Source organism: Colius striatus, chromosome 9 (assembly GCF_028858725.1).
Source record: "Colius striatus isolate bColStr4 chromosome 9, bColStr4.1.hap1, whole genome shotgun sequence".
NCBI classification, from domain to species: Eukaryota; Metazoa; Chordata; class Aves; order Coliiformes; family Coliidae; genus Colius; species Colius striatus.
The window spans coordinates 24,726,241-24,748,281 of NC_084767.1; the positions used below are offsets into that span (position 1 = coordinate 24,726,241).

General features: G+C 39.4%; 1 protein-coding gene across 1 annotated transcript in view; it reads left to right on the forward strand.

Moving 5' to 3' along the window:
- The first annotated feature begins 326 nt into the window (after nucleotides 1–326).
- BARD1 (BRCA1 associated RING domain 1) overlaps nucleotides 327–22,041 on the forward strand; it is a 46,257-nt gene continuing 24,542 nt past the window's right edge. The window contains exons 1-6 of the mRNA XM_062002526.1: nucleotides 327–464; nucleotides 612–668; nucleotides 4,111–4,256; nucleotides 10,943–11,937; nucleotides 20,851–20,931; nucleotides 21,595–21,767. Coding sequence (XP_061858510.1) covers nucleotides 331–464; nucleotides 612–668; nucleotides 4,111–4,256; nucleotides 10,943–11,937; nucleotides 20,851–20,931; nucleotides 21,595–21,767 — 1,586 coding nt within the window. The 5' untranslated portion in view covers nucleotides 327–330. The remainder of the gene's footprint in view (nucleotides 465–611; nucleotides 669–4,110; nucleotides 4,257–10,942; nucleotides 11,938–20,850; nucleotides 20,932–21,594; nucleotides 21,768–22,041) is intronic.

The window sequence follows — 22,041 nt, forward strand, 5'->3', positions numbered from 1 at the left end:
ACCCACGCGCTTCAAGTCTCCCTTGGGTAGGAGGTGTTTGTGCTGCGTTACACATGTTTGGTAGAGACACTATTAGAATGACGTATGTGGAGATACCGGGTATGGGCATTAGAACGATTTGGATGCTACTGAGACAACTCAACCCTGACAGCGCAGCTCACCATTCCCCTGAGCCCTGGCCCCGCCCTCTTCCCCAGCGCTGGAAGCGCGGCGGCGCGCGCGGTGAGCGCGCCAACCGCGGCCGCGCATGCGCGTGGGCAGGCGCGCAGCTGTGGGCGCGTGCGCAGTGGTGACGGGCGGGGAATTTGGAGCGGCGGCGGCAGCAGAGCGATGCGAGCTGCGTTGCGTGGTCATTCGGGAAACCGGCCCCTCACCGATGCTCCTATGGCGCTGTCTGGCTCCCCTTGGGCTCATACCCGCGCCGCGTTGGGGCGGCTGGAGCAGGCGCTGAGCTGCTCCCGCTGGTAACGATGTCCCCCTTGCCCTTCCCCCCGCGGCCGTTACGGCCGTGAGGTCCCGACTGCTGGCAGGCGAGCGGAGCCGCCGCTGGCCCTGTGCCCTTCAGGTCACGCGTATTAAAACTGCCGCCTCTCTCCTTCCTCTGCCCACAGCGCCGGTGTCCTGCGGCAGCCCGTGTCTCTGGGGCAATGCCAACACGTCTTCTGCCTGTAAGTAGCTCGGTGAGACGAGGCTCGGTTCCCGCTGCCCTCCCTGCCCGAGCTCCCGGAGCTCTGAAGGGCGCCCGGGGCTCCCCGCTCTCCGTGCTTCCGTGCTGTGGAGAAGGAAGGGCTGGCGGCTAAGGGAGGTGGGCATTGGTGGTGCTTTCTGGCCGGCGGGAGCCGAGTGGGAAAGTGTGAGTTTCTCTTTCCCTGTAGGTCGAGCTCGTAGCTCTAAGGCAGGTGCCCGGCTCGCCAGGTTGAAACTCAGGTTTTGAGTAGTGGCTTCAGGACGTTGGCCCAGGTGTAAAGGGTCAGATGGAGGCAGGAGTCTGCTTGTAGTGGGTTACGAGATGAAAACAATTTCTAGTTCTTATCATCTCCAGCTTCTTCCAGTTCCTCCTTTCAAAAGCAGCCTTGATAGATGCTTCCTGTTTCCAAAGGGGTTTTGCTTTTCTGGAGAGGATTGGGTGCTGGTTGTCGTTACTGTGGTCTTCTGCTATGTTAATGGCTTTTCTCTTTCAGCTATGGCACTGCTACCGTCTTCTTGTCCATCAGAACATGTTGGGTTAGCACAAGTACCTTTACTTAGAGTTTGTCGATTTAAATGTTTAGAAGCATCCTTTAGAAGCATTAATAAGGCAGTTCTGAGAAGGTGGTAGTTGCCTGGCCTATTTTAGGACAGCTCACTGCGTTGCTGATACAGGCAGAATCTGAAATAGTGGTGCTCCAGAACCTCATTTGGGGAAAGTGGTGGGAAGGTCTGGCTGCACTGCATGTCATTGCTCGTGGTGACATGCAAATGCAAACACAGGCAGTTAAAAGGTTAGTTATATATCGTGAACAGTTTCTATGCACAGCAGAGATGTGAGCTGTTTATTAAAATCCTATGCTTGTTATAGTGGAGAGGATAGATGCTTTCTAACCTCTGCTTTTATGCCAGTGAGCTTTGCCTCTTTGTTAATACTGCAGTCACTGGCAATAAAGCACAGGAACCATGCCCACCCCTCTTCTAATGGGAGCTTAAGGTGTTGAAGGCCTGAAGAGTAAAATAGTAGCAAAAGGTTTTCTTGCTTTATAGAGTGTATCTTTTCCCCCTAGTATGGATCTATTAAAAGGTGTAGTTTCTTTCCCATCTTTGGCCATTAATTGCTGTAAAAGATTCAGCAGTCTGAAACTTTTTTTTTTGTTATTTGTTCCATTTGTACCACCTGTCTACAGACTGCTTGGTAAAATAACCCTCAGAAGCTTGTACAAGTTATTTATAAGTATGTTCATATCTATGTTATAAAATGTTGGTCTCTTCATCAGATGTAGTGTGCATTGCTGCAGGGTAATACAAGGGTGGCTTAACAAATGTAACTGTTTTGTTGTTGGACATCTAAGGTCTTGTGGTTTTATTTTGGATAAGCCCAGTGTATTCTAAGTAATAGATTTCAACTGCCCACTGTTTATTGAAATATTTTTTTGGATTGATGAAATTGGAAAGAATAGCTAATAGGAGTTTTAAGCATTCATTAGCAGCTATTTCTTACTCCAGAAAGAGAGTCTATTTGCTATTATCCAAGTTACTGTTGTACCTGATCTTTTCCCTTTTATATAACAGACCTCTTAGTGGTCAATTTAATGTTCCCTTTGATGACCAAGTCTTGAACAAGAGCTGTTTTTTAAAATAAACCTAAAGAAATTCCAATTAATTTGTTTACAAGTAAATTTGGTGTGGCTTGAATCTGCAGTGTTCTGGCATGAACTGTTTCTGATCTGTTGCTAAAGACAGACATTTATTAGTATACCTGGAAGGAATGGGGTGAATGGTCAGAGTTGGCTTCTGATATATGAAGTGAAATATACGAAACTAATGAGCTGCAATAATCAGGTCACATGTAATGTAACTGGTTCTCCCTCAGCATGGGTTTTATTAAGGGCAGGGATATTTATTAAGATCAGTTTCTGCAGTTATGTCTGAGTAACTCTTGTAAGTTAGTTACAGTCATTATCCATTAACTATAAAAACCTAACAGCTAGAAGTAATTAGGAAATGTCGTGGTATAAAAGTCATTTTGCATTTCCCTCGCTCTAGCTTTTACAGACATGAGAGACCTGAGGCCAACTTTCCTAGAGAATGAGGTCGGTTCTTATCTTTGCTCCAAGTGATTTGTCAATGTTATCTAGAATATGTCAGAGTCAAGAATTGCTCTCCAGCCTCCCAACCATAGCAGCATCTGAACTGCACACTCCTTTGCCTGCTCAGAGCAGGCAGTTTAAAGCACAAAACACACCTAACAGCATTTTTTATGTACAAAATTTCCTGTGTTGGAATTAACTGAAGGCCATGATACTTGTGTGGTGTCTCAGGGAGAGATGCCAGAGTTGAGAAGAGATCTGAACATAACTCTCCTCTTAAGGAAAGTAGTGGTAGCTATATACTCTGTTCGTGTTAACCAATAGGCTACTGTCTTTGGGGTGTGACTGCCAACTTCCAAGCTGAATATGTTTCGAGTCTAGATGTATAGATTTTGATCTTCCTCCCAGATAGTAGTGCCTTGATCTCCATTGCGTTCTGTACCTCTGAATATTTAACATGATCCGCTCACGTTTAATGTTATACTTTTGGCTAGAGTTGTGTGTGCTACGTGGTGGTAAGGTAATAGAGACTTTTGAAATTAATTTAGTCTAGAGTATGTGAAATTCTAACATATATTAAATAGGATAGATTGGAGTTGGGAAGTAACAATGGCCTTTGAATGTTGCAGTTCAGGTGGGAAATCATAAGGTGCTCTTGCCGGTCTAATCAAATGAATAAAAGATCTCAGGCTTATAGGAGGAGATTAGCGAAACTATAAGCGGAAAATAACCTTTGCCAACTAAATCTGTTTCCCCACCCACCCCGCCTTGATCATCTTCTGACATGCTCTGGAAGAGAAAGATGATGGAATACTCTGGAGGCCTGCAGATCCTTGTAGAATGTCTTACACAAAAGTGTTCAGATGGTGAAACTTTACAATGTCAAGAAAATTATAAGTAGGAAAAAGAACAAATTAGAAACTGCTATGCATTGGCTGCAGAAGAGTGGACCTACCTTTAGCTGAGGTGTAAAAAGGTGTAGTTTTAGTTGTTTGAGCCTAATTGTTATTTAGAGATAAACAGCAGCCAAGCTTTAGCATACCTTTAAAATTTAGATCAGCCTGTGAGTCTGTGGGAGTCACAAGATACTGTGTTTTTCATGACAGTGTCCTTACAAGGCCCCAGACTTGGCATGCTTAATTATGGCTTGTCACTTGCCATGATAAATGTGTCCTTTCCTGCATTTGTGCCTGACTCATGGGCTTTACAATAGTGGTTTGTCAATACTAAAATAAAGAGATTCTTACTGAATGTTTGGCTGTAAAGGGGTTGATCACAAGTACAGAATCAAACTTCTGCTGGATAACGGATTTTTACATTTGACTTTCAGATCTTGCGTGGATGACTGTGTTGGCACAGAGTGCCCAGTGTGCCACATGCCAGCCTGGGTGCAAGATGCACAGATAAACCGGCAGCTCGATAACATGGTTCAACTTTGCAGCAAGATGCGGCACCTGCTGGGTCCGGACACCTCAGGTAAGAGCAAACATGGGTCTCGGATAGCCTTCATATCCAGAACAGTTTCATTTCTCAGGCTTTATAGAGAATGAGCCTTACAGCCCTGTTTAGAATTCTGAAAGGCTGTTCCGGACCACGTTTGAAAATTTTGATGTAAGGAGAACTATCTGTATGAGTTCTGTGTCCTTTAACTCTCTTTTACTAAGAAAATTGCATCGGCGAATGTCCATAATTCCTTAGAAATCTGTCTTCCAAAATGAGAGAGAAGTGGGGATATATTCCCTAGTCATGTGGCAGATAGTTGTACAAACCAGGGGAGCAAGTTGTCATATCTTATGTTCTTAGAGGAGCACAAATGTGTAACTTTCTGCAGTGTACATTTCTTTAGGGGGGCCTTGTTAAAGAACTAATGCTTATATGTTTTTGGCCTCTTGTGGATTTGTGAACTGAGGCATGTGTGCTGGTCTAGTTATTTTCAGTTTAGGGTTTTTGCACATGGAAAAAAATACCTGTGTTCCTTGCCTAATAGGGGAAGTAGGCAAGTCTTCACTCATTTATTTTCTGGTTCCTAACAATCAGCTAGTCTGCAACAATGGAATTTTGTCATTGCTGACTATGCAACAAGATTGCAGAGACTGTACTCTGGGAATTCATATCTTTATTAAATTTTAAGCTGATTGTCAAAGTAGGAAAAAGTAAAGTGAAATAAGCGTAGGTGAATGTATGTCTCTTCTGCAAGCTCAGAGTGGAGTATTTTATGTAATAACAGGTTTTAGAAAACATTCATTTAGTAGTCAGATACAGAAAAGGTAATTATTCCTTTGTTGTTGTTTCTTAAAATGTTTGTCTAAGTGAAAGATTCTTTTTCTAAATCTAATCCCATCAGCAACCTTCGTGTTGATTCATGGGATAGCTCTTTATTGACATAAAAATGCATTTAAGTGAGGATGCTGGAAGCCTATGTCCACCTGCAAAGGAATAAATTTTTATTTAGATATAAAATCCTATGGTGATTAAATCTTCTGGAGCACAGAAAATATAGATGATGGCTTAAATAGGATTTCAGGGACACATTTTAAGTGCTGAAAGCACTTAAAGAAGAGAATCTCTGAGAGGATCTATTTGTGATGCTCCAATTAAAGCATTTAAAATACAACACGGTAGTATTACTGATACTGTTTAGGTGTTTTGGAGAACTCTTACAGATGGATTAACTCTTAAAAATTGGTCTTATGTTTAACCGTTCTAGGAGTTGAATAGTACACAAACAGACCGAAAAAATCAGTCTTTCTGTGGAGCAAAAGAAGAAAAATGGTTCCAGAAGGAATATTTCCATACATTTTTTATATCCCTTTTGCATGTTTGTTTTATGTACCTCATTTTGTGATACTTATGGTTTGTCTCAAGGCTTCTGTTTGTGATCATTGTTGACATTAAAATTTCTAATGCAAATGCATCATACTACCTGTTTTTTAATCTATGATGGACCTAGTCAATGTAAGATGTTGTTTGTGTTTTCTTTAAAAAACCCTGCAGTACTTCTGTGACTGAAGAGGATAGGTCTCCGCTCACATGTTGAATCTTTCAAGTACAAAAATCCCTGCATCCTAAGGTTCCCCAGTAGATTTGAGAAGAATCTCAGCTGGTACTCCATTGGGATAAGAATAGCTTTTTGCCAGACTGTGTGTACATTCTAAGGAAGCAGCAGCAAGTAATTCTGGAAAGACTGCACAGAACAGCTAACGTTTCCCTTTGAAACTGAAGCACAGAAATGACACCACAGAAGGTGTCTGGGGCATTACTGGGGCAACAGAAGGGGAGGTGGCAAACAATGAACCTCAAACTGGCCTAAAATGCAAACTAGGTAGCAAATACTCCGTCTAAAAATGAATTTATTTGTTGGAGACAGTCTATAGCAAGGTGAGGAGAGCTGTCTGACTTTTTCACTGCCTCATGTTGTGCAGGTTATGAAGGTAATAGGAATCTATCTGACTGTCAGACTTTATAGATGGGATATCAACACCCCAGAATCTTTAGGTCTAGTGCTGTACAATCTTCAAGACATCTTGAGAATTGGAGCTGGTGGGATGGTAGAATTCATAGGTGGGTAATTAGTAGGAACTTGTTGAATTAAGGCCATTTTGTATACAGTATACTAGAGATGAAGAATGTTGATTTGCAGTTATTATTTTGAAAGTGAATTTCTAAATAGCTCAGATTTTTGAGTGATAGTCTTCAAAAAAAATTTGTAAGTTTTCACAACCATTTATAGATGATTTTACCTTACTCTTTGTAAAATAATCTGCTTCACTCTAACATAGTCAAACAGAAAGTGTTCCTCCTTACTTCTCATACAGAGCTAAACCTTGCAGGTGTTGGTCAGAGTTTTCTAAGCTTGTGCTGGTGGACAGTAGCAGAGATTAACTTTTGATTAGCCTTTATAGTATCATAATTTAGTTTCACATTCACTGATACGGAGGCAGAGACATTGAACTCTTGTTATAACAGATTACATTTCATTTCATGTATGCTATGACATTTTTCATAATAGCTAAAGATGAGATTTTTGAATAGTTGGAATTTCTCCTTTTTTCCCCCCTCTGTTGAATACTTAACTTGCAAAATAATCATTCTTCAGTGAAGGCACTAATGTTGCACAGATGGTACCAAGGCACTTCCCTTTGATTTTTAATAAGGGACTAGTTTGTCAAAGAGATTTCTCAACTTCTGTTCTGAAACCCATAATAGAGAATAATTTGAAAGGCACACAATGTGCATCATTATATTCCTTTGATGCAGATTAATGATAGCTAAACCACATTTTCTAATTGCTCCTTTTTTTTTCCTGCTCTAGCCTGTTATTGCACTACAACATAGCTTGGAGATGTAGCTCTCTAGTTTCAAGGCACTGCATATCTCCTAATAGTTTTGTCTACTCAACCCTTTTAATGCTTAAGAAATTCAACTTCATTAAATATCAGCATTAAGAAACTTGTGCTTATTGCGTGCAAAGAAGTCTAATTTGGAAATAATTCAGTTAATATATTGTGTATGTGAATACTACATTTAGTAGGTAATGGAGAATAAATTTACTGCATTTATTATAGGCTGATTTTAATACTGTTATTGTGGATGTTTACACTAGTACAGGTGCTTACAATCTACAGTTAGTAAGGCATACTTTACAGGTTTACCTTGTCCCAGTGAATCTCTTAAAATTTTGGGAGGTTACTTTTTACGTATTAAAAAGATAATTAAATCTTATATGGTAATTTTTTAAATTCCTGTAGTCACAAGCTTTGGCTTTCAGCTTGCAGACAGCGAAGTATTCCTTTGGATCAATTTTTTGTTTTATAAGCAATTTTCTCTGCAGGTAGTTTAACTGAATGCACTTTCCTACTAAGGTAATACCCTCTTTATATAAATTAACATGTACATATTAAACCATAAGCTTCTTAGCACTATGTCTTCTCTCTCCCTCTCACAGTTCTGGGTTCATCAGAAGACTAGGTTTTCAAGGTGGATAGATTGGCCGTTTATCCTCATTTCTTCTGTTCCCTACCTTATACTGTTTGGAAACGGAGAAAAGGGGCAGCAGAGTCTAAGAACAATGTTTTTTTGCAGATGCTATGCAGAACTGTTCAGGTAAAGTTGATGTTAGCTAACAAGTACTCCAGAGTTATTGAAGAATGGCTGAGATACAACTCCTAGGCTGGCAGAAGTTGCAATTTCTTCCCTTAGGCTATGGAGATACCCTGGGTGTGAATGGCTGTCCTCCCTATGTGATGGGTCTCTTTTAACAGTATGTGTGGCCTTTGAATCATGTTCTGTAAGTGCCTCCCTGCTCTAAAACATACTCTTTTACACCTAAAGTAGTTACATGTGAGGAAAAGTAATCATATTTATTTGATGTATTTTCAGCAAGTTTTTAATAACCTAGTAAGACCCTGCTGAGCAACCTTTAACAAACAGATCGGTTTAAGAACCCATGTGGTTGATCTTTCACAAGCTTTCTTGCTGCCCCAAGTGCTACATACATAGCTTCCAGTGCAAATTGTGTTACACTGCTTTAGATCATACTTCTGAAGGACACTACCTTTGATTGAATTTGTCACTTGGAATTTAAAGTCTTTCTGTGCTATACACATCAAAAAGAATTCTGGCCATCACAAAACTGTTGCACAAATTACTTTTGCAAGCTGAATTTATTCTTGTTCTTTACTTGGAGATGACTGATAGTTCTAGCAAGGTAAATATTTTAGAAGGAAATCTGTGAGTTGTATAAACAGTGAAGACAAGACAAGTAAATAGTAACTGTGGTTTTATATTTTGCATCTGTTTGCAATCAAGCTCTTCCTTTTTTTAGATCTTATTGTCGGAATGAAAATGGATACCATATCTTTCTAAAGGCTAGCTAGTTAAGAGATTGTAGTCTCAATTTCAGTGCTTTTTTTTCCTATTTGCACTTAAGCCCAGCCCTACAGGAAAACAAAATAGCTGCCATTCTGTACTTGATATCTAGGTATGTAGATATTTAGGTATCTTTAGATACCTAGATGATTGATTAGCTAGCCTCAAGCTGTATTCTTAAAAGACACTTTTGGTCTGATGTCTTACTTACGCTTCTTCTTAAACCTCCTCATATCTAGCACACTTGAATTAAAGGAGTAAGTAAGATAATTTAAATCAAGATTGAGGAAACATTTGCCCTTGAAGTACTGCTTAAAAAGAAAACAGCAAATGTCACTTTTGGTGTTGAGTTACTAGCCATACAGTTCTGTTATAAAAGAATTGTGGCTAAGCCATTGGGACTAATTTATCTGCTGTTTGTGAGTTTGTCCGCTTCCTGTGGAAACAGGCTATAATTACTAACACCAAAAATAGAAGAGAAGTTATAGAAGAAGACACATTATCCATATAGAAATTTAATGCACTGAACTGAAAGTAACACATTGCTACAGTGTTTATCACTTTTGTTAATAACTGAGGCTTTGTATAGTTCAAGAATGTTTTTAAAAACCCACTAATCTTGGTCTTAGTTCTGTTTAATAATAATATTAATACCTGCCTCACTAGGCAAAAATAATTACTGAGTTTGTGGTTGATTGCTATAAATCACAGAATCACAGAAATCACCAAGACTTTTGCAAGTGGTAGTCGCTGAGATTGGAGGCAATGGAATGAATGGAGCCAACTGAATATGAGCCAGCAGTGTGCCCAAGTGGCCAAGAAGGCCAATGGCATCCTGGCCTGTATCAGGAACAGTGTTGTCATCAGGAGGGAGGTGATCATTCCCTGTACTCAGCTTTGGTGAAGCTGCACCTGGAATACTGTGTCCAATTTTGGGCCCCTGTCTACAAGAAGGACATTGAGAGCCTGGAGAAAAGGCAGCTCAGGGGATACCTTAGCGTTCTCTACAACTACCTGAAAGGAAGTTGTAGCAGGGTGGGGGTTGGTCTGCTCTCCCTAGTAACAAGCAATAGAACAAGAAGAAGTGGCCTCAAGTTGGGCCAGGGGAGGTTCAGGCTGGATATTAGGAAGAATTTCTTTACTGAAAGGGTTGTCAGGCATTGGAACAACCTGCCCAGGGAGATGGTGGAGTCACCTTCCCTGGAGGTGTTTAAGAGATGGCTGGATGTTGCACTTAGGGAAATGGTCCAGTGTTTGATAGGGGTGTGCCAAAGGCTGGACTCAATGATCTTAAAGGTCTCTTCCAGTGGAAATCATAGATTCTATGATTCTATGAATGAGTTCTGCATTTACTTTTGAGAACTTGTCCAAGTAACCTAAAACAACTTATATTTCCAAGAAGGAATCTGTAAGAAATCTGTTACAGTTGTTTTGCACAAAAAGAGCTGTCAAATTAAATTAGTGTCTTAACTCAGAGGTCACTTTGTGCTCTTTAATTCATTCTTAAGCCATTAATAGCCATTGTTCTCAACCGTTATTTTGTGCACTGGGACTACAAGATATTCCTCTATCATCTTGGTTATTGGTTTGTAATACACTGTATGATGTGACTTATAAAATTACTTTACCACATATTTTTAAAGAAATGTTTGAGAGTATAAAACTGTTTAGCTTTGTTGGAATTACTTACTACCAAGGGGTAAAGGATCAAATGACAGGCCACAATTACTTGGAGATTTTTGATGTATTCCTTTGTTTTACCTGCAATAGCCGTAGAATTGGTCAAAATTTCTCAGGAATGTGCAACATTTTCATAAGGATGGGTTTTTCTCTTCCTTGTAGTTATTCTTCCTATTCAGATGGACTGTACTAGCTTTTTAGAAAATGGCTTCTGTTTTCTTTTGTATCTTTGTTAAACCTATTCTAAGGAAAATTCTCACTTTTCTCTAACCTGGTCAGAAATTTGAGGTCTCTTCCAGTCTCTGTGATTCTGTGATCTTTGCATGTGCTGCCTTGTGAACTCAGACTATTGAAGAAATTTCAGTGCCCAGGTGTTCACTTGCCTCGTGCATAGCTTTAGCTGCACTGGGGTCCCTGAACTCCAGAGTGGGGTGTGGTGCTGCCAGTTGTAAAGTCAGTACCTGTGCCTTTTCAGAATAAATGGAGGCATTCATAGGTTGTATTTAGTAACCCTTCATAGGTTACTACAAGTGTTATTCCGATCTTTTTCCTTTTCAATGTTCTGCTGAAGAGTACTCTAAAAGTTATTTTTTCCTCTTCCTTGATGCACTTAGATTCAGTGGAGCGTATGTCCACACCAACTAACTCAGACTCTGGAAAAAAGAATAAGAAGGAACAAATGAAAATGTGGTTCAGCCCAAGAAGTAGGAAGATTCGATGCATCTTGAATCAGAGTCAACCTGAGGCTAAAAGCCATGACCTTTGCCAAGACACATCTTCAATTTATGATTTCTTTCCTTCCCCTCCTCATGAAAAGCAATCCAAGCCAATAAAAAAGCCAACACAGAGTAAAAAGATGAAGAAGAAACGTCTAGCAGACATCAACAAAATGTGGAGCTTAGAGAAGGCTGAGGAGAAAGATGGAGTCAAGGAGAAGACTCACAAGGAAAAGTGTGTGACCATCTGCAGTGAACCAGTAGTGCTGTGCACTCCAGAAGCAAACAGCCCTGAAGAGGCACTTCAGCAGGAGTCTGTAAAGGAAGCTAACTCCAGCAAAAATACAGAAATTGTGGAAATATCACCACAGGTAAAATCCCTGGAGAGAAAAGGTAACAGTGATTTTGTGTGTCCTGCACAAGTCATCAAGGAAAAACACTGTGCTGCAGAGGCATCACTGTCAGTAGAAAATGAAACTACACCTTTAAAACGTGAAAGGGAGCCATCCAGACTTCCAGTTACTTCTCAGTCTAAGAGACCTAGAAGAAGTGAGAGGAGCAGTACTGGGAAGCCAGGCAGTCAGGCAGATTGCTTAGAGGAGTTACCTCAGGGTTGCTCCATCTCCACAGCAACTGAACACAAGACACCAGTTCAGATTTCTTCCTCTGTATCAAAACCCGCTAACATAGTCATGAAGACAAGAAGCTCTGCTGTCTTTCAAGCAATAAATAGTCCTTCACTTTTGAAATCTCCTTCTACCCCATCTACTTTTAAGACTTGTGATCATGTAGGAATACCACACAGTCCTTCTGTGTTGAGATCCCCTGGTGGTAACGCAAATGCCAGAAGAAATTACAAAGGAGAGACTTTGCTCCACGTTGCTTCCATCAAGGTAGGACCATCATCTTGAACTTTGAACAGGAGTTTAAAAAGATAATATTGTATTTAAAATATCATGGAAAGCAGTTATTTGAATATATGCTATTTTGGGAGAGAGGAATCTTATCTTGTGATCTCTCTGTTTATTGGGGAGCTTCCAACCTGATTCTGTGATTTCATAGAGAAATTACTATTGGAATGGTCAAAGATGGTTATACTTGGGAAACTTGATGTACCACAATGTCAGTTCTACCTATGACTTTGTCATTAGGAGTTTAGCTAAGCATTTCAAATCTTACCAGTGATCTTGATCACTTTAACTTAACCTGGTAATTCAGACAGGATAAGATCTGAACTATCTATGTGAAGATAACTCTATGCTGCCTTAACTGTGGTTAACTGTTTCATAATCTTTGAGGTCCTCCAGCTGATATAAGTCTTGGCTCAAGAGGAACAAAATGCTGCCCTGTGGGATTCCCATGCTGAGTCCTGTGCTCTGAGCATGCTGTCCTCACACAGTGGAGAAGGGAGAATTGAGAGAGCTGGGATGTTCTGAGTAAAGTTTGTTTTTATGTAGGACTATTGTAATTGGAATGACAGCTGCTACTCATTTTGCCGTTATCTTAGTTCCTGCTGGAGTAGAGCTTTATGGCTTTGTGCTTGGCAAGGGCTGTCCTTCCTTGCTACTAGCTGCATGCAGGTAGGGTTAAGTCAGCAGATGACCTCTCACAAGAGAGCTGCCGTATTAGTGTATTTCAGAGAATTTGTAGATTAACAATTTAAATGTATTTTGTGTTAAATCTGAGTATAGAAATACTGCATAGTGAATAACCTGCCTATCCTGGTACAATTGATTAATACGTAAGCGTTCTGACATTTATACTGCATTTCTATTTGTTGAGACAAAGGCTGTTCTTGATGAATAAGTGTCCCTTCTCAAATGCATTCTAATAAGCCACTCTTGCTGCACGAAACCTCTTTAAATGGAAGCATCAGCTGAGCTGAGTCCAAATATCTTACTTCATGCTGTTAATATGAAATTTGGGAGGAGAAAATGAAACATCCTCGTAGGGCTTGAGCTTTAAAGGATGTATCTTTTGTTACCTCTCTTCAGAAGTACTATGTATTCCTCATTATTAAACCACTCTTTACAAATTATCCTTCCATAATTTTCTGGGAATTTTAAGGAATACTGCCATGATTGACTGGTTCTAAATACAAGTTGATCTACTTTTACTAATTTTCAAACAGATATAGTTTTCATAGTTCCATTGAAACATAAGTATTTTGCCTAAGAAAACCAGAGCATCTCTTCTGCTTATTGTGAGACTCGGAGTAAACAGGGACATGCCAATAAGGTGTTATTTTGTTGCAAAGCTTTTTGAAGATTGATTAGTAAAAATTAAACAGTTTGTGCTAGAGATAAAAATGTTTAATAGGTTTTAATTGTCCAAGTTTAGTGGTGTAGCTGGCACTGCTTGTTGGCATTGGCATAGCCCTCGGGTAGGGTTATTTCAGTGGGCTGTAAAGCTGACTGCCAGTTGTAGCGTAGGCAGTGTGGTGGGCATACACATGGATGCTTTCTTCAGTCTGTGTGTGAATTAATTTTGGTGTTGTCTTTTAATGTTTATAATTACTGAGCTAAAATGGGAAGTTCCTTCTGTTCCTTATTAGTTCTGCTGTGGTTTTAATCCAGCAATTCCATTTATGTTGAGGTGCTCATTAGTAAAGGCTTGTTTAACTAGGTGAGGCTTCAGGGTGTGAGCCCAAAGTTGACACTGGCTTTTACATGCAATTAAAGTAAGGCAAGGAGAGCATTCTTTTTGTTATGGTCATACTTGCATGTATCTTTGTTTCCAGCTACTAAACTTCTAATGAAACTGAGAAAGTTGATGTCCCAAGCTTAGTTCCTCATCTATAGAAGGAGGTTGTTGTACAGATTATCTCCTTTCATTTGTGGTGTTCTTTGCTTGTGTTATATACTCTAATCATAGGTAAATTATGGCATGCCCAAGAAGTAGGTAGCCAGTAAATGTAGGCAGAGTTACTAGTCCGTGTCAAAGTGGGTTAAGACTAAGTTGCTCAAGCGAGTGTGATGTGAGAACTTGGTCTTTCTAAAAAAGTATTGATCCTGCGGTTTAGTAACATTTTACTTAGTGAAGGAGTGAACGAGAGATAGTAGTGATTAATTGCCATGAATCTGCTGGGGATGCGTGGCCATTGTAAGAAAGCACTTTTATTTCATGCAAGTATCTTTCGTATAACCAGTATATTGCTAGATCACCCTTTAAAGTTTTAGGAGCCCTGCCATGGAAATCATAAATGTGCTTTCTCAGAGAAACTGGCCTTGAAAATACTAGGCTTTATACTGCATGTATATATATTCTCATTGTGATGTTGTTTTTTGAAGATAGCACTGATTTTTTTTTTTCCCTCTTTCCAGTTTTCTTTTATAGGTGTTCTTTTTCTTGTTCTTTCCACAGCCAGTAATGTTTTTCCATATGTGTAATGGGGAAAAGACTTGTGGCTGCCACCCTCCCCTCAATGTGAAATAAAGTTTAATTCTCTGGGACTTCATTAGTTGTAAAAATAAATCTGTATTATTTTCATTAGCTGTTAGGGTCTAATACCCTGAATGTAATTAAAGCTAATAGAATTCTTCCTTTTTTCTTATTTAAAAGGGATAATAAACAACACTATCAGGCATTAAAATTAAGTGTATTGTGCTGTTTCAAATGATTCTGAGGGATTGTCCTCGTTTACTACCGCTAGTTATTAACTTACTGAAATCAAAATGGCTCTTAAGAAAGGTTCTAGTGTGGATGAACTTAATGCTGAGTTAAACTAATAAATTAAAATAAATGTGGCTCTTCCCATAGCAGACAGCAGTCATGTTTGTCTTCCATAGTCATTAAAGGTAAAATTTCCAATTAGTTAAAGTACAAAACATGACCTATTGCACTCCTGATATTCTGAACTGACAGGAAATTGCCTAATCAATAGCCCTTCCACACAGGAATTTTTTACAGTAAAATAATGAGTTGTTCACAGGACTAGCTGTAATGTAACAATTAAAAATGCAGCACAGTACTACTTAACTAGTTAGTACAGAGTCTTAAATTTACTTTGAAGACAAAGAAATGGTTTCTTGGTGCAGCTTTTCATGTCTTGGTTGTGTCTATTTCTTCTGTATTTATAGTGAAGATGGTGGTGCAGCTCATGGTGTGGAATCACTGACATTATGGATTCCAGGAAGAGGAATAGCAAACTGCAGTGCAGCAGATTAACAGAGGAAGGACCATGGCAACGGCCAAACAGTTATGAAGGAATGCTTGAGACGCAGCTGGCAGAAAGTTTTGGGTTTTATGCTTCAAGTTAGAAGCAATTAGGGAATTATCCCTGTTCTGAGGAAAGATGTGCATCTGTGCAGAGCATCTACTTAGTCTGAAGAAAGAGAGAAGGAGTATTGGGACCAGTTTAGGTTATGTCCTGTTCCAGGTACCCTTTAGTTTTGACAGTTGACCAGGATGGCCTTCACAAAGGCTTCAAGCATGGCTAGCCTGCTGTGCTGGACTTATACATATTATCCTTAACACTGTAGTAACTGCTAGGTAAGTCCTTCCAAGCTATGTTAACAGTTAGAAATCAGAGTGAAATAAAGTTTTGTGAGAATGTGATAGCGAACATCAGAATACCTTTTAGATATCTTTTTTTTTTTTTCAGGTGTCTGACCTAGGCAGCTGTGCAGATCCTTGCTTTTAGTACCAGATGGATGTGTATCATGGTTGAGCACTGAATCACATGTATATGGGAGGAACATTTCTCTCCTCTTGCCTTTCCTCTTGATCCTTCTGGGACAAGTGGGGAGTTGTGCTTCTGTGCAAAAGACGGTGGACAGGCAGCATCACTCCTCCCAGCTGCTTCACAGTAAATGAATGCATCTGTCGGACCACAGTCTTTTTTGTCCAGACCTCATGATTTTATGTGGCAAGTGACTTAGCTGTGTGTATAATATCCATTTCATTAGAGAAATGGATATCTGCTGGCAGAAACTAGCAGGGTGCAGGTGTAGCGACTGAGACTGCTTTGAAGTCATAGTTTGACACTGACTCTCTAATGTTAAAGCCCACAGGTCTAAGAATGGCAAGCAGCCTCCTGACTATGGGTGATGTCCGGCAGGTAGCTTAAGACAAAATGAAGAAATGTAATAGTTTCAAATGCAGAAATTAAGAATGTGATAATTGGTCACGAGTCAAAGCAGTCCATCTTCCCAAGTGCTAAATTGAAAGCTTTGAAACAAATTGCCATTTCTTTTTAGATAATGCTTGGTTGATACTTCCCTTATTTCTGAGGTGGGTTAATCTTAACTGCTTGAATGGTTTATTTTTGTTAAAGGTTAAGCATAGCTACTTAGGTGCTTGTTAATGAATAAATGGTCTGCTCGGTAGTGAAATAATTTGGAGAAATTTGAGGTAAGAAACTCACTGGTTCCAAGAAAGACTTGGTTGGGTTATTCACAATTACTGTAAGCACTCTGTAATTCATACTTGCTCCCTTTGACCACTTATGAGTTTTAAATAAGTTAGTTCTGCCCCTCCCCCCCACCCCACCATAAGCAAATTTATTTAGATTTGAAAGGAAGGGTTTGTTCCCTTGTTTGCCCTAAAGATTGAAGTCACTTGGTTACCTTTGCAAATAGAGAGAAAAGTGTTTGGTTGAAGTGGTACAAGTCTTTAGTACATCTTCATGTATTGCCCTAATTCTTTTGGATTTCTCTTTTTTGAACAGGTAGAATACATTTTCATTAACTGAATAATTTAAATACGAATTTTGGGAGGAAAATATTGATCGTTAATGGAAATAGTAAAGGGTAACATGGAAAGAAAACAGTGTAAAACAGGCTGAAAAGACACTTTCAGTTCTTAACCATCTATCTGCATTAAAATTGTGACACAATTGACTTGGGGGGAAAAAAACTCAAACCAAAAAACCTTGTCTAAACCAGCTAAGTATGGTTTTTTGGGCTCATGCCATCTATGTCTGCAGGAACTAAATTCTCATGGGGAGGTGTTAGTAAAGCTGTGTAAATACCCTGCTCTGTGCAAACTAATGCCATCTTCTAGACCTACCAACAGATGGCCCCAATGCCTTTCTTGCTTCTCTGGTTTTCAGCAGTGCTTTCAGCTGTAGCAGAAGAGCAAACCCATTGCATTATTGTGTTGTCACTATACATAAGCTTTGTTATGAGCTTAAAATGTCCTTTGCTTTGTTTCTTCCAAATGGATAATTTTACATTCCGCGGTAGTTTCTGCCTCTTCAGAAGCTGGTTGTAATCCTTCATTGATAATGAGATTTAAAAATAAAACACTTCCCAGTGAATCATTATGGTTAGCATTTTTCTACCTGGTATTTGTCCAGTTCTGTCTTCCTGAAAAAGTAGTATCTCCAGTTACATTTCCGCTCTGCTCTTGCTGTAGACTGCTAAGACATGCTGTGAGGGCCCCTTCTCTGATCATCTGATTTTGATTCTCTTGTTGAGACTGGTGATTTTATGCTGGCATTGCTAGATCAAGGAAGCTCAGAGGTCTAAATGTGGAAAGTCAATTTCAATATTAGTCAAGGCACAACTTCATGAAGCATATTTTAATTACTAATTCCATACTAACAGATGGAATAGTCTCCCCTGCTTTCTTACTTATGGAGAAAAAACATAGTACATGATATTAGTGACTGAGACTTGCTCCTACCAGATCCTTACTTCTTTCTTGCTTAGAGTTCAGCAAAAGATTTAACTCTTAAATGTGAGTAATTCCATAAACTTTGATAGAATCAGCTTTTATAGAACTGGTCAATATGTTAACTGCGTTTTTTTTACTCTTGGATCACTGTCAGATGATGGTGGTTCTGCTTGCAGGAAGGACTTTACCACATCTGCTGAGGATCTTCTTTGGTTTAATTGTCCTCTTTTTAACAGTAGATATTCACAATATGGTAACTGACTGAAGAGCTTCTGAGGGAACAAAAGGCACATTCTCCTAGCTACGAAGAATTTTAACTGTCTCTTGTAATCCTGATTGACAACATCCATACAGTCATTGTGCAGTACAACTGGCGTGACAGCTTCCCCTCCTTTCCTGTCAGTCTCATTGCTAGGTTCAGGTTTCATTTGTAGCTGAGGAAATGACAGTATTTGTCTTCTGTAAACAGCAAAACACCAATTTCCCAGTTTTGACTTAGACCTAGACTTCAGTCTGTGGATGTTGTCAGTACTGGTGTCCACACAGCAATATTACCTTTGATAAAACTGCAGCAGTGTTTTTCAAATCAACATTCATATAACTGTTCTGAAAAGCTGCAATGCTACTTAATGCCCACACAAATTATTAGCTGTGCTTATTGCTTTAAAGGAGTACTCTTGAAATGTCAAACCCTTGCTGTACATGTTTGCAAACTTAACTTTAAATGATAAGCTCAGATCTTGCTCATTATAGGTAATTGTATCTTCTCTCAGTAGAGGAAGACCTAATGCTGAGCACTGTTAGTTGCCTCTGAGTAACTTCAGATTTGATGTCTGTCTGTTACCTTGCCACCATAATATGCTGCTGTTAGAATTCTTTAATTGCTCTGAAAGGTAGCATTTTGTTGGGACATCTAGATTGTTAATACAATGCATGAAACTTCTTTGATGTGTTAATTTGCTTGACTGTTGTAAAGCCAGTGATTCTCAGTGGTTTTGTGGTGAATTTTGAGTTTACGATTGTTGCTTGCTGGATTTATTTCTGCTGAGCCGTCTGTCTTAGTGTTTTCTCAAACTAAAGAATAGCAATGAGAGCTATTTTATTTTTCCAAAGTGTTCTTCAATAACAAAAAATGAGATTAAGTTTATTATTATAATATTTAAAGCTTGATTTTATGTTCTCTCATTTTTTTTCTAAGGTACACTGTGGAGTGACAATTAGGAATTTCTTGATTTGCCACTACTTAAATCCATGGAACTTTTGTATATCACGGATTAAACTTGTCCCCCACCCTTCCCTGGTCCTAATAGTTAACATATTGCAAGTTTAGTCAAGGAGAAGAGCTAGAAACCAGTTTGTATATTAGTCTTTTCATTGGAGTCACAATACCCTGGTGTAGTGAAAGTGTTAGTGGCTATATTGAAGTGCTTGGTTGGGGGTAGATCCTAAAAAACCCAAAACAACCCTCAAACAAAACCTAAAAAACTCCCCAAAACCTAGGGGATTGGTGGTTAGCCATGGAGAAACTTGAAGGCTGCTGTGCTAGCTTAGCCTTTGAAAAGCTTACATTACTTAGGTTGTTTTGATCATTAGATGATACACCTGTTGCCCCATCAGCTGAGAAATGGTGTTTAACTGATTGTCATCTGTAACAGAGCAAATAAATCAATGCTTTGACCTGAGAGGTGGTACCTGAGGCTGAGGGGTGTGGAACAGCCACTACAGCTGTGGAGAGTTCCCAGCATTGCAGCGAAAAATTTTGGACCAGAACTCATGGTGCCTCTTCCAGTAGGGTAGATTTTTTTAACTGCTCTGTAGTAAAAAATACCAGAGGCAGGAATTGGCAGACAAAAATCTCAGCATGCTGAGATGTGAATGGTAGCTTAAAAGGAGAAGGAGTCATTGAGTCATAGAATGGTAGGGTTGGAAGGGACCTTTAGAGATCATCTAGTGCAATCCCCCTGCAGAAGCAGGTCAACCTACATCACGTTGCATAGGAACATGTCCAGGCAAGTCTTGAAGACCTCCAAGGAAGGAGACTCCACACTCCACACTCTCCCTGGGCAGCCTGTGCCAGGGCTCCATCACCCTCACAGTGAAATAGTTTTTTCTTATATTTAAATAGAACTTTTTGTGCTCCAACTTCATGCCATTACCCCTTGTCCTCTTGCTAGATACCATAGAAAAAAGGGATGTCCCAACCTCCTGACACCCACCATTTAGATATTTGTAAATATGAATGAAATCCCCCCCCCAGTCTCCTTTTTTCTAGACTAAACAGAATCAGAGTCTTGTTTTCAGTTTTTTGGGTTACTTTTCCCACCAGCATTTAAGAAGACGTGCACTGCAGATATTTTCTTGCCTCAGCTTTGCAGGAAGCTTTTCCTTGCCTATTTATAGCTGCATGTGTATCTGCTCCAATCCTGTTACTTTCTTGCTTATACTTGCCTTTTAAAAAGGGTCAAAACCTTTGATTCACAATTCTGTCCAGTTGCTTCTCTCACCTTGTCTCTATACAGCGTCTTTCCTCTTCTCATAATCTCGACATCAGTTTCCACATATTTCCACCTATTTTTTTTTCTTATCTTATGTTTCCTTGCTTATAGTAAAAACTTAATATGGTATTCTTCCAAAAAGGAAATGGAAACTCTTTTGGTAGATTAACTGTCAGAGAAAGACTCTGTGAGATTCAACATGAGTGGTAATTGTGGTGTTAAACTTTTTTCCTTTTGATTTTTGTGGGTAAACAAATTACAGAAGCTTGTCAGACATATTAATCTGCTTCACCTAGATATGTTTCTAGCCAGTTATTTAGATTAGTTGAAAAAAAATCCAATCTGAAGGACAAGGAATTTGTGAATAAATGTCCCTCATTTGAGTCCTTGCAGTTGACTCTAGTGGGCAGATTGCAATCAGCAAAAACTTACCTGTTCTGAGTGCATTATGTGCATCATTTTTATGTACAAATATCTGTTTGTGTAAAATGTGTAGGTGCTTCTAAACGAAGAGTAATGATAAACTGTAGTCTCCAAACCAGTTTTTTGTTGTCCTGGCAATATCTAAGTGGAAGAGTTGTATCTTTACATGTTTATCACAGCTAATTTTATAATCCTGCATGTTAAATTTCTGTGGTCTTTGTGTATCATCTTCATTACTATTTTAATAACTTGGGGTTTTTTTCTATGTAGGGTGACTTAGAAGCTGTTGAACAACTGCTGAAAAATGGGGCAGATCCCAATGTCAAAGATCATGCTGGCTGGACACCGCTGGTGAGTTTTGAAGACTTTTATACTATCATCTGTGTCTTCTGATCAGATTCCATCCCATCCTTTCTTTCCTCTCCTATATTTTAGTTTCCTTTGCATGCATTTAGATGACAAAGAATTATGTGTAGTGAAGAAGTGACAATAAACAAGTTAAAAAGAATTTATTACCTGCCCAAATCCAGCTCTGCTTTGCTGGAATAGGGCATGCCAAGAAGTCTGTCAGCCCGTGGTTCTGCAAATACAGCATATATAACTATGATAGCTAGAAAATGATCAGTTGGATTCAATGTGTATATTTTATGGGTTCTTAATGTCCTCAGTAGTTTTGTACTGTTTGGGGGAATAGTTGAATGAAAAATCTGTTTGCTTGAGGTACAGAAAATAAACAAAAGGTTCTTTTTCAACCATGAAAGGTTCTTTTTCCTTTCCTGAAGAAAATTCTTAACATAGTCTGTAGTCTAGGAGGCTTCATTCCCTGTAGTCTAATTGTTCAGTTCTTCTCTGTGCTTTTTATTAGCGTGAGGTTCCAAGGTTAATTCATGTTAGGAATGTAATGCTGAAGTCTCCTTGCTTCATCTTGACTGCGTTAAATGGTGTGACGGAGATCCTTCCTCTGAATTTAACTTGAGTTTTCTCTCCTTACTACTGATGGATTTACCCAACTAGCATGAGGCATGTAATCATGGGCACAAAGAAGTGGTGGAGCTGCTGCTACAACACAAGGCGTTAGTGAATACTACAGGGTACCAGAATGACTCACCGCTTCATGACGCTGCCAAGAACGGGCACGTGAGCATTGTTGAGCTGCTGCTTTTACATGGTGCCTCCCGTGATGCTGTGTAAGTAGATGTGGGATGTTATTTTAACCACAGTTAAACAACAACAACTACAACTTCCGGGGGTATGTTAAGTAAATATGAAGCTAAACTAGTAATAAATGTGATTTATTTGAAGTGAGAGGGTGGGTGTTAAATGTATGACTGCTATACTTATATTCTCCTTTTCCAGGTAAATCTTTCCATTTTGCTTTGTCCTAAACTTTTCTGAGGATGTCTGAGTCGTAGCTGGAGTATTGGAGACTGTACTAGGAAAGTAATAGAATAGCTGCTGCTT